Source organism: Trichoplusia ni (genome assembly GCF_003590095.1).
Source record: "Trichoplusia ni isolate ovarian cell line Hi5 chromosome 19 unlocalized genomic scaffold, tn1 tig00003768_group18, whole genome shotgun sequence".
Classification (NCBI taxonomy): domain Eukaryota; kingdom Metazoa; phylum Arthropoda; class Insecta; order Lepidoptera; family Noctuidae; genus Trichoplusia; species Trichoplusia ni.
The window spans coordinates 3,388-15,574 of record NW_020799802.1 but is presented as its reverse complement, the minus strand read 5'-3'; the positions used below and the strand labels follow the sequence as shown (position 1 = coordinate 15,574).

General features: G+C 34.4%; 2 protein-coding genes and 1 pseudogene across 2 annotated transcripts; 1 reads left to right on the top strand and 2 right to left on the bottom strand.

Annotated features, from left to right (window-relative positions):
• Positions 1–3: 3 nt before the first annotated feature.
• LOC113506566 lies at positions 4–2,034 on the top strand (the record flags this gene model as incomplete). Its single annotated transcript, XM_026889406.1, has 3 exons — positions 4–197; positions 675–782; positions 1,651–2,034. Coding segments are annotated over 3 exons (480 nt in total), but the record flags the coding sequence as incomplete, so codon positions are not given.
• A 3,509-nt stretch (positions 2,035–5,543) lies between these two features.
• LOC113506568 lies at positions 5,544–7,566 on the bottom strand (annotated as a pseudogene).
• Positions 7,567–8,550: 984 nt separating this feature from the next.
• On the bottom strand, positions 8,551–11,181 carry LOC113506567. Its single transcript, XM_026889407.1, has 4 exons — positions 10,892–11,181; positions 10,408–10,565; positions 9,875–9,976; positions 8,551–8,824 (listed from the first exon to the last, which is right to left on the bottom strand). The coding sequence occupies exons 1-4, from the start codon at positions 11,030–11,032 to the stop codon at positions 8,707–8,709; spliced, it is 519 nt and encodes a 172-aa protein (XP_026745208.1). The 5' UTR covers positions 11,033–11,181; the 3' UTR covers positions 8,551–8,706.
• Positions 11,182–12,187: the final 1,006 nt, after the last annotated feature.

Genomic DNA, 12,187 nt, shown 5'->3' with positions numbered 1-12,187 from the left:
ATAAAGGCCGAAGACTACATCAGTCTGGCCTTCGCAGCGAACTTCCAGTACCAGTACGCCCAGTTCCAGAACATCTCGCAGCTGTCACAATACTACTTCATCAAGACGGTGTCGAGAGAGCAGAGGGATGCTGAACTAGAGGCGAGGAAGGATGAGAGGCTTACCTTCTATACCGCGGTAGCTGATATGTTGAACTCGTAGGTATTTGAAGGAGTTTAAATCGAAATGAATTTGGATTAACGGCTGTGTTTTTGAATGTCGATAAAACCAGACAGTTTTGATATACGCTGGCCCTTAACCGTAAGTCTGAGCAGAAGAAAGATAGAATCTGTGAATGATGATTAAGTTAATGAAGTCATTTTCGTGGTGATATAATGGCTAATCTACATGCCATTTTTTTGTTTGAAAGTAATTTAAAATGTAACTTCCTGACACTATCATACTATTATTATACACGCTAAAGATTATAAAGTAAGGATTGTATAAGGATGTTTGTTACTCTTTCACGTAACCACTGAACGGATTAAACGAATAAAGGTACGCAGATAGTTTATAATCGAGATTAAAACAAGATAGTTTTTATCATTTTTGGATCATTTTAGATTTAAAGCTGGCAAGCCCGCGGGCCACAGCTAGTATGTTATAAATTCTAATTGCCTTTGCTATCGTTTCAGAAAAGGCTTCAATGGTGAGGAGTGTGTCAACAGAGCGATTTGTGAAGCAGCGCAGTATCCAGTTGAAGAAGAAGGTCTAGTTGGAGAAATACTACACATACTGCTGACGTAAGTACTATGTTAATATAATATGCTTTAGCTGTCAATTGTTTCATGACGAATGCACTATGGATGTCAAATAAACACAAAAAAAAATATATTTTTCTGTATCTTAAATCGAAGTCTAAACATAAACTTTGACTGTAGAAATATTTTGACTGATGGAATAAAAAAAACCTTTTGCTGTCTTGTTATTTATTTATTGAATACAGAGATACCTTTATGTTAAATCATTTAATAATAATTTCAAAAAATCTATCTAGATAGTTTGCCTGTTGGATCTCTTTAATACGTTTTCGGTTTATGATAATAGTACAATAGTTAGGTAATTATATAGCAATTAGCAGCGGCAGCTTATATAATGGGATTAAATGCTTCTATTGTACTTGAGGAGCTCGTGGCTAAGCTATAACCGCATAAGTGATTCGATCACAGGTTAAGCTATGCTTGACGCGGTTGGACCGTGGATGGGTGACCATCTTTGTCATAACGAGTTCCTCCGTGTTTCGGAAGGCACGTTAAATTGTGGGTCCCGGCTGTTATTCCTACATCTTTGACAGTCGTTACAGATAGAAGCTGAAAAAAGTCCGACAGCCAGTCTAACCAAGGGGTATCGTGTTGCCCAGGTAACTGGGTTGAGGAGGTCAGATAGGCAGTCGCTCCTTGTAAAACACTGGTACTTAGCTGAAACCGGTTGGACTGGTAGCCGACCCCAACATAGTTGGGAAAAGGCTAGGCCGATGAAATGCTTCTATTGTATTTTATTAAATATGTTTTTTATAGTACACCAATAAACAAATTCAGAACTCCTTCCTCAAATCTTGCCTTCCACCTTACGAGGAACAATATTCCCATGTTGCCTTTATATCAATTTCAGACCAGATTACGGGAAAACCCCCTTCGACGATAGAGACCGGGAGTTGGAAGATCTGATGGCATCATACTATGACGCTGCGACAGCTGGACGGCAGATGTTTGACTGTGCCTCTATATACCCCAGCTGCCCAGAAGGACAGGGACTTATGGAAATGTTCAGTATTCTGAGAGATGAATGAGTTGGCAAAATAACGGTTTAAACGGTTTTCTCTAATGATATTTTTTCAATGAGTTTATTATGATATCTTGTGTTTTGTTTTTATGTAACGCACGTCAATATTAAAGAATTTGAATTGTAAAATCCTTTATTCAGAATTAATCGTCAAAAAAGGCTTTTTCTGGATGTTGTGTCACTATTATAAAACCACATTGATGTTGATTAGGAGTTGTTGTATTTTTTATTTTTTGGTAAAATTTACATTCTACACCGTTTTGAAAAGCAGTTTTTATTGCGTATATCATTTTACTGAAAGTATCTGATGCTTTTTGAAACAATTATATTTGATGACAGCTTATATTAATGATCCAATCATTTTCGACAAATGTAAAATTATTCGACTAAAAATTCAATGAAAATGTCCCTGATTAATTTATATTGCTACCGAAAATTAATTTATTACTTGTGATCGTCAATACGATTTGACTTCAGAGTGAGTAGAAAATCACTCAGTTCACTGAATTAATCTTGTGACTGGCAGACCTGTTGCTTGAATTATTTTGTGCTCGCAACGAAGGGAAGGAAAATACTCATGCGAATGTTAAAAATAACTTTCTTTTATCAAAGTATCAGGAAACAGTGAAGGGTCGGATCGCTGTCTTAGATCGTGTTTTTTTCAGTCAAAACATGATGAGACCCCTTTACCGGTGTGCTTAAACAATATTTATTTTTGTCTTATTATTTATTTTGAAGGGAAAGAAAGAGTTTGGTGTTTCACAGAATTTCAAAAATACTTGCGAATATATCTTTTATGCTTGTTTTACAATGAAGTTTATTTTTGTATTCTTCAATGAATTAATTTAGTATTATTACTGGACTCCAACAGTATACACAAATCAGTATACAGACAAAAATAAATGTGTAAATTTGAATTTCCTCAGTTATAGGAGATCGGAGCATTCATATATAGACATCTCGATGAACAAACTTAAAGCAAGTGCGCATAGCACTAGAAATCTAAAATATTTTATATTAACTTGAGCATTAAATTAAGAGGTCCCCAGGTCTTAGTCAATAACAATATGTTTTTTTTTGGAATTGACCAAATATGTTACTCCTACTCAACTTTTTATATTCTAGTGTTTTATCGTAAATTCATTCTAGCTCAAACGTATTATTTCTTTAACCCAAACTTCTAATTACAAAACCACACAATCTAGAAAATAAAAGCTCAATTTAAGCTAAAAACCCGTATAAAATCCAACAAATAACCGTCTTAAAACTAGCAATATATCCGCTGAATCCCAAGTAAAAGTCTAAAAATGTACCTCAAAAGAAACGGAGTAATCTTGTGAAGTCGGGAACTCCGGTTATAAAGTGTCCCTAGCAAAGCCCGCTGTTTGCCCCGACCACGTTCTTCGCGACAAATTAAGTAAATCTCATATACGGACTGGTCACGTGCTGGCTATCTTTCCCCCACAATATTTACATTGACTTAGTATTCTGTCAACTTTCGGATCTCCATTGCGTTTAAGCTTTCTGTTTGCTTGAATATTTCTTTCTTTAAAGATTTTGTTTTTGTAGATCTTTTGTTATGATTTTAATATTTACTCTTGGTGTCAACAGCCTCATATCTATTTGCATAAATGTAATAATTTATTTCTATATTACGATATGGTGATGGTAAATTATCATGGTGAAATAAGGAAGCCGCGGCTATTTTACATACATTAGCATCATGATCTTGGTCATGGCGTGGTGAAACTATATTTTAAGATTCTATGACGTCACTTTTACTCAATATAAGAAATTTCGATAAATAAATAGCTTTTCTCACATTAGCTAAATTGCCTGCACTGGTACGTATTAACATAACTCCATCTGAAATCCTTCTATCAATAAAAATAATTCTTATATTTGGGTTCCAAAAACACTATTTCTGTTTAAGTGAAACAAAATGTTCAGTCAATTTCGATGAGAAGTAAATTCCAATAATGATTACTTTCAAAGTAACAAATTGATGTAAAAGTATTCTACTCGAGTAAAATAGTTGTCGCCCATAGGCCCTGATCGGCAATCAGTTGGATGGCGGCCCATTTAGACGCTTCGACAATTTATTGAGTGGTTTAACGGCAACTAACTGGATTTATTTTGTGCTTACCATGCACTGAGCTTTCATTAGTCGGGAGCTCGTTAAAGACAGAGATGCTGGTACCAAAATGTATGTGTGTAATGTATGGTGCGAGAGGGACAGAGGAACTTATTTGAATAATGTAATGATTTAGGGGCGTAAACAAAATTACTGATGTGTAGTTAATAGGCTTTCTGATGATGAATACTTGGGGAAGTTTTACTTTACGGGGTACTTGGGAAACAGAAAATAATAAATGAATAGAGAGGACCAATTATAGATTTCGTTGGCATAAATTGCTGACATAGAAGAGAAATCTACTTAAGTTTCTTTAGATAATTTGTTTTGTTTTTGTAATGACTTAGTGGCACAGGCAATTGTGTTCACTTTCAAACAAACAACATTATTTCTAGAAATGAAGACTTGTAATTTTCTTTCTGTAAAGTAGATTATAACTATCCTATAGCTCGTATTAAATAAATAATTATAAGACATACACAATACAGACAATACAATCCTGATACAAGAAAAACAAACAAGGCAACGTATTAAAAAAAAAACTAATAGCAGCAATCCGTCACATAAAATCCTGCTAGAATATGAAACATGAAAATCCGAGTAAAGTGGAATTCCAGCGAATAATTTCATTAAAAACTCCTTGCTGTACCTACATTCTCAGGGCTAGACATCCGGAGCTAGTTAGTGGCATGAGTATTATGCTGTGACGTCATTAGGTCCATTCGAAGACTTCGCCCATTTCTACCGTTGTCGCTCTGGTAGGTATTCCGTATTGGATTTTCTGGTATATTTGAATAATGTCGGTGATTGGATGTTTGTAATAATTTTATATTTACTTGATTTACAAGATAATGATGATAATTTCTTAATATAATATTATTTTAAATAGCCAAAAAATCATGAAGATTGTATCGTAATAGAAAATATTAATTGGTAGTTCTAGTATGATATTTATTTGTAGAGACAATTTAAATATAGTTTTTTTTATTAATCTTTATAAGCAGGCTATAATTTACAGATTTCAGTCTTTATTTTATCCAAGAATTTTAAGCGAATATAAGGATATGTACACTTTTCGTTAGTACTGGTTGATATTAATGTGTGCGTCACAATTTTACGAGCGTCAAGGGATAAATAAAACAACAAAATTACTTTTTAGTTCACAAAATCAGACTATTATGCTGTGATGGGTCATAGATTTTACATAAGAACATAATGAGCTGCTGTATTAAAATTAAACCATATTACATGGGGAATAAGATTGAAAGTTACATTGCAGATTGCATTCGTGGAAGAGAGAAACCACTCTATGCTGTAGCTGTGATGCTTCCACACCCTCCATAATTATTGCACGGTTTATTCATATTTTTTTTATAACATTAAGGCATATTTTATTCTATTAATATTCTTTTAGAACTTGTTTTTCAATTTTATTAATAAGTTAACCTTAAAATCAAAATTATAATTTATATTCCTGTTGACTGGAAGTGTGCCCAATTGCCACGATGTATGGTGAACCTTATCTGATAACCAATACGAAATCAAGCGCTTTCGATCAGAGGGAATTAGAACAATTCATGTTTATCATTTAAACATCAGTGAAAAGTGAAACGTGTAGTGGAGAAATTGGACATAATGATATGGATTGTTCACAATCCTCCGATGTCTTGTTGTGCCATTTGTCAGTTGCCGATGATTGCTGTCTGAAAATTTACCAAAGAAAACTATGTGAATACCAAGAACGTTGGTACTGTTTTATATAGAACATAAATTAAACGAAATTATAATGTAATAAAGAGAAAATTTCTCGAATTTCCATTAATTAACTTTACGATAAGGTCGATCTATGTTCTTAATAACAATAACTTATGATTAAAATTCTTATTCTCAGAAATAATTCTCTGGAAACTTCCACATTTACCAGCCAGACTCGGTTGGCAGTAATTTTTTGAAACCGAGTATCCATTTTGGCGTAAAAATTGCTCGTAATTTAATTTCGTTTCAACGGTTCGTCAGCTAAGAACATAATTTCATTAAAAAATGTCATTTCATATTACCTGAACACCATTTTTAAAAGTTTGTGGTATATTTTCCGAGGATCAGGGATCGTTTCCATTTCGCAATGGCTCGACGGACGCAGTGGAAGCCATTGACGCCGTTCCTAGGGCAATCAATTAGTTTTTGTGAATGTTATTAATGAAGGTATTTGTACCTTTATTGGCTGTTTGAAGTTTTTTGTGTGTGCTGAAGGTTTTATGAGTATTTGGCGAATATGTAAAGCTGACAAAGTGACTTTTTGCCGACGCCGCATGTTAGCCGCATGAATACTACTGGACTACTCATATGGACCTCTGGACAAAAGTCACCATGCAATGGGCAACCTAGAAGCGGTGGTGGGATGACCTTAACGACCATCCTGCTTCCTCCTTCTTCGTGTAAGGATTTGGAAGAGGACTTGCCCAGCAGTGGGCTAAATAAATAAAATATACAATATATATTGCTATACAACAACGAAAGAAATAATTAAACAATTTGATTCTGGACTGGTCTACATCCGGTACAACCAAACTTCTACTGAGTACCTAACCTAACTTAAACAAAAGTAAAGTATAACACAAGAAAAAATGTGTTTCCCCTATAAAAGAAAGTTATCTATTGGTTAACGCTATTTGTATTAGTTAGCACTAGTCTTTGGGGTGCGGTAAACACGAAGGTAAATAGATATTTATTGGACGTCATACAACAATGAAGGCTTAGCTCTAAAGCATTGTTTTGACACACATTTGTATGGTCCAAAAAACGTAATAAATATTATATAGATATAAATTAGATCTATTAACAGACGTAGTGACATTTCTACAAGGGATAAAGAAGTTTCAATCAGTTTGAGTGGCCTGTTGGTCTAGTGGTTAGTGGCCCCTGACTGCTATATCGAAGGTCGTGGGTTCGATTCCCATCCCGGACAAATGTTTGTGTGATGAGCACGATTTTTTATTACGGATCGAATCAGTCACTTTTCTAGGCTTCTTGTGGTCAATCTTATGGTTAATTGTAGTTAATCGTATCTTACACTTACTTGTCTAAAACTGTTTCTATGTTATTATAAATCGTTCTGCGATGTATGAAATGGTTCTTGTATTGGTGGAAGTTGTCTGGCGGGTCGTCCCAATTAATTCGGAAACCGAGAGCTTGGGCGAAGATCTGATTCCAGGGCACCATGTTAGCTTTGAAGTTGAAACGGAGCTGAAAAACATAACTATCATTATATCGATTTTAATATAATTTAAGTGGGATGAGCATTTTTCTTAACTATGATTTGACTTTATAAGAAAATATGTTTTAGGTGTGGACGCAAAAGTGAATGCTTTGTAGAATGTTAGGATTAAAAGAAGACAAAATAATTCATCATGTTTACGATACCTATATACTCTATGAAAGGAATACATAATTAAATAAGACCCTGACGTGTACTCTTATTCGAATGCTTATAATAAATGACTTATTTGCAATAAAGGATTTAAAAAAGTACTTACAAAGAAATGCGAAACATTTCGAAAGCTCAGATACCTCTTATGCCCGATGACTAGGCTCATTGGCATTCCCAAAATCATTGAGAATGAACGTCAAGAAACAAATATAGCACAAGAAACAAACTTGGAATTGTTTGTACATTTTTAAATTGTACGTTTCTTGAAACCTTCTTTCTTAATCGGAGGACATTCAATATTCTATTTGTAAGCTCTTCATCTAAATAGCTTAAATCAACACTTTAATTGTTCAATTACATTGAATCCCAAAAAGGTTGCACCACTGATATTCTCGTCTGACAACTGTCAATGTTCAGTTGTTATCAGTTGGAACCATGTCTCACAACAAGCAAGTATCAGGCATTTTCACTTTACACTAACATATCTTCAGAGCAATATAAAAAAAGTATTGAGTGATTTTTTTTCAACACAACTGTTTAAGATATCCGATGTTTCTTGACGTAAACAGTTTTTTTTACAACACAGACAGTTAAGAGACGTGGATAAGTAATGAAAGCGACAATATTTCTTCAGCAGCAGTCAGTAAGTAGGTTGTATTTGTCGAGTGGGTTATCAACAATTATTATGTTTGGACAATGTAAACTAGTTCAAGAATGTAGGTTGAAGAACTCTACTGTTTCAGTCGGAATTAAAGAAAGCGCGAATCGGTTAGAATGTAAAGCTTGAGTCACGTTAAAGTCTAGTCCAGTTTTTCGAGATATAATACAATTCTTTAATTATGATAAAGTTCATCATCATACTCATGACACATATGAGAGGCCTATTCTGGACACAGGCAAGACACGGTAATGAGCTAAATCTTCAGCTCTCTTCATAAATCCCTGGCTTCAGGTAAAGTTATTTAAATCTATTGATAGAATGATGATGTTTACTCCCGGTACATTCGTCAAAAATAAGGTCTTGTATTTTTTTCAAATAAAAACAAAACGTATACGATCAAGAAACAGAAAAGAAGATCAGATAGCGGAATCTAAAAAGTTTCAGTATGAAAAAGGAATAAAGTTAATTACCAGCAGTATTAAAAAAAAACATTTATTGACCAAGGAATACAAATGAATAAGAACGTACAATCATTCAAATTCAAAAAAGAAGAATGAAAAAGAACATTTCATTGTTGAAAACATTTGACCGTAACCAACCAGCCAGTGTTAGTCATAACCCTTCACTTTAGAGCCACTCCAGTAAATTACGAATATTTTGACATTAACTAATGTCGGTGTAAGGTGATACGGCCAGCAGTGACAAGGGACATGATGACAGTGACGTATAGCATTCTTCAGGCGACGAGTTATGCCAGCGTTCTGTGGTTGATGATATTTTTCTGGAATTTAATATGTAATTAATGTTATTTTCTTAAAAAATATACCTACTCTCCCTTAAAGGAAGTTAATTATTGTGGATTATCCGTTTTTTAACTTATCATTATTGGAGCGGATCCACAAGAATTAACTTCCTGTATTCCGGGTATCACAAACATTCAATAAGCACACAGATTCACAAGCGTTCGTTGCTCGCACTAATACTTGTCAGGCGCGGGGATCGAACCCGTCGTGCACGGTTTTGGCTGACTTTATACCAATCGAATATCCGTGCCCACTAAACCTGCGATTATCGCCTTATCAGCCCTAAACTGATGTATTCAATGAAAGCGCCGGCAATTGTACAAGTATTGTTAGTCTTTGAAGTATGACTATAGGAAGAAATGTAGCATATGATGCTAATAGATTATTAAAGACTTTTGGTTTTGGAGTTTTAAATTCTAAACATCATTTCTTACGTTGAAAGATTATCACGTAACATGGAACTAATAAGAGTGCAAAAAAAAAATAAGACTAGGTGAACAACCCGGACCTTAAAAGACTTTTCTAAACCAAACCTTCAACGAAAACACTTCCCTATTAGCATATAAATTAATCCCATTAAAAATCAGCATGTCTGCGTGCATAAGGTTTCCTTACAAAACGCTCTTAGGCCAAGACTGTTAACATTATGGTGAGAAGAGTCACCACTACGCGCTTACTATATTGCCATGGAAGCGACCACAATAATCCTTATTCATAATTCTCACAGTACGGAGGTTCTACAATCACTTCCTAAAAAAATTACAATTGCGTAAGTAGAAGAGACATTGCTCTGTGATAGGTAGTGCGCTGTCTTGCTAAGACTAAACCACCAGAACCCTAATTCCAGTTTGAAACTTCAGTACGGGGGAACACTTACGGTCAATACAATGAATTTTCAAATATTATTCAATCAAGTGTTAGCAATGTGCTTGCAAATAGTGTCAATTACCATTCATTCATCAGCAATTGTAAATAGCGGAAAAGAGGCCCAGATTTCCAAACTAAATTTGAAGGTGCAGAATCATTACCTAAACAGCATTTTAAGGAGTTTGTGGTAGATGTTCGGGTTCTGTATCATTTGGATTTCGCAGATGGCGCGCCGTACGCAGTGGAAGCCGACCAGCCCGTTCCTGCAATACAAATAATTTATAATTATATTAAAATTTGGGAAAATAATCCTTTTACATTTAAAGTGAAGGTTTGATTGGTTGTTGCTCGGCCAAACTGTTTAAAAAGATCTATGCAATTTAAAAGAAAACCTTTTTAGCCACCCGTAAAAATATAAATCCTTAATTTTTTTATTTTAAGACATGTCAAACAACTGCAGCCTTTTAGCACTAACGATGTTTTTAGCCTGTAGAGGCAGATCTTCTTCTTTATCACGGCTGTGCTAACCGTAAAAATGAAAACGTTTATCTTAGTCCCAAAAACTAGTCAGATTAATTGCTGCTCGATTGGCATTTTTCTGAACATCAAGTATGAAACAGACGATTTTTTTTACTGTACGATCAATTCGACTAATAGCTACAGCCAATATATAAAATGTTACCAGAATATTTACCTGTCCAGCAATGTCTCGACATGGTCGTAAACATCCCTTCTGTAGATCCGTGGATATCGGTACGAGTCCGGGGGATCGTCCCAGTTCATGCGGAACCCTACTGCTTGAGCGAACAGCTGGTTCCAGGGGACTGAGTTCACTTTGAAATTTACTTTCATCTAAAAAAATTGTCATCTTTATAAAATGCGTGTTTAGAAAAATGTTTAAGACTTTATCCTGAAGTAAGACGATATATCTCTATAGTAAGACATGAATAAATAGGTACCTATTATTATACCTTAGAGTATATTTATAAGTGTGTCCAAAGGACAAAAGTCACAGCAAAAGTTGCTCTTGGTAGATTGCATATACTCCATCAGTAGGTATAGACCCCGGTCAAAGATCAAAACTAAATACTAATGGTAACTAACGTTTCGTTACGTTAACGTATTTAAGCTGGAGGTTTGTAAGGCTTGTAATATGTTCTATACAAAATAATACTCACAAAGAATCTCGTTGTATTCATAAATGCTAGATATCTTCTGTTTCTATGCAAGACAGTCCCATTAGCTTCGCTGGCATCGATAATGATGAGTGTAGCCGAACATAAGTAGCATAGTAACACTAATGGCAGGAACTTGTTCATGATTCTACAGGAAATAAAAGGAGGTTTTAATGTTAACTTTGGAATGTAACCTATACATAGAGTTTGTTCTCCTTCTAAAATATATGAGGATTATTATAATTGTATTATTTCTTCTAGGTGTTACCCTTACGTTTGGACTGCATTTGGATAATAATCATGTCTACCTTTAAATATTGATACGTCAGAATTATATTTACTAAAGTTGCGTCTGCGGAGAATGGCTTAATTATTTCGTTTTCCGATAGGTTTTCTTTTAATTTGTGGGTTGTCGTGCAATTAGGTCTCAATGTAATCTAGAGCACATATGATGGGTTTTTTATGAATAGGAGTCAAAAACACACATTCCTTTAGAGACTAAACTGCGAATGTATCGATACTCGTTTAATTATTCGTTTAATTCGTGAGTTTTATATCGTGATTTCAATAACAAAGCCATGATGATGAACATATTGTAAGTGATAATGCGATTAGTTTAGTTTATCTCACGATATAGTGAATCCTATAAAAATAATAAAAAATAAATACGGACAACATCACATACATAAATAAATAAATAAAATAAGTTGTTAATGCACTTGTGTTATGGAATTCTGATTCAACAAAGGTACCACAAACACCCAGACCCGAGATAATATAGAAATGTTAATTTTTTCATTGACCCGACCGGGGATCTAACCCGGGACCTCAGAGCTAGCGACACCTTGAAACCAGTGCGTACGCCACTCGACCACGGAGATCACTATGTGTGAAGATGAAAAATCGATACTTTGTAATGATTGTGTGATGAGTATGTTCGCAAGTGAAATTATGCTTTTTGTTGCATTTATAAATAATACCAACCTTACAAAATGTAGAACAATTATTTTAGCTTATACTGTTGCAATAAACTTAAAATAGTTTTCCTCTTTCGGTATTTTTGTGAATGGTCATAAAGTGGCTTTCTCTTTGCGTAGTATAAAAATAACGGTACTATTTTAGACTCTAACAACTCACTATGGAAGCGTGACACAAAATGAAGAAAGCTATTATGCAAAAGTAGGTTTTATTTGATTTTTTTATTCATAAACAGCTATTTTTTCCGACCTGTATTTTTAGAAATAGAACGATGTCTATACATGGGATGTTCGAAATTATGCCATTGAGAATTCTAAAATT

Excerpts from the sequence above, each read along its gene's own strand:
- LOC113506567 (XM_026889407.1), bottom strand. The coding sequence starts at position 11,032 with ATGAACAAGTTCCTGCCATTAGTGTTACTATGCTACTTATGTTCGGCT. Across the intron at positions 10,566-10,891 it reads TGAATACAACGAGATTCTTT|ATGAAAGTAAATTTCAAAGT; the intron begins GTGAGTATTATT and ends CAATTTTTTTAG. Across the intron at positions 9,977-10,407 it reads GTCGAGACATTGCTGGACAG|GAACGGGCTGGTCGGCTTCC; the intron begins GTAAATATTCTG and ends TTTGTATTGCAG.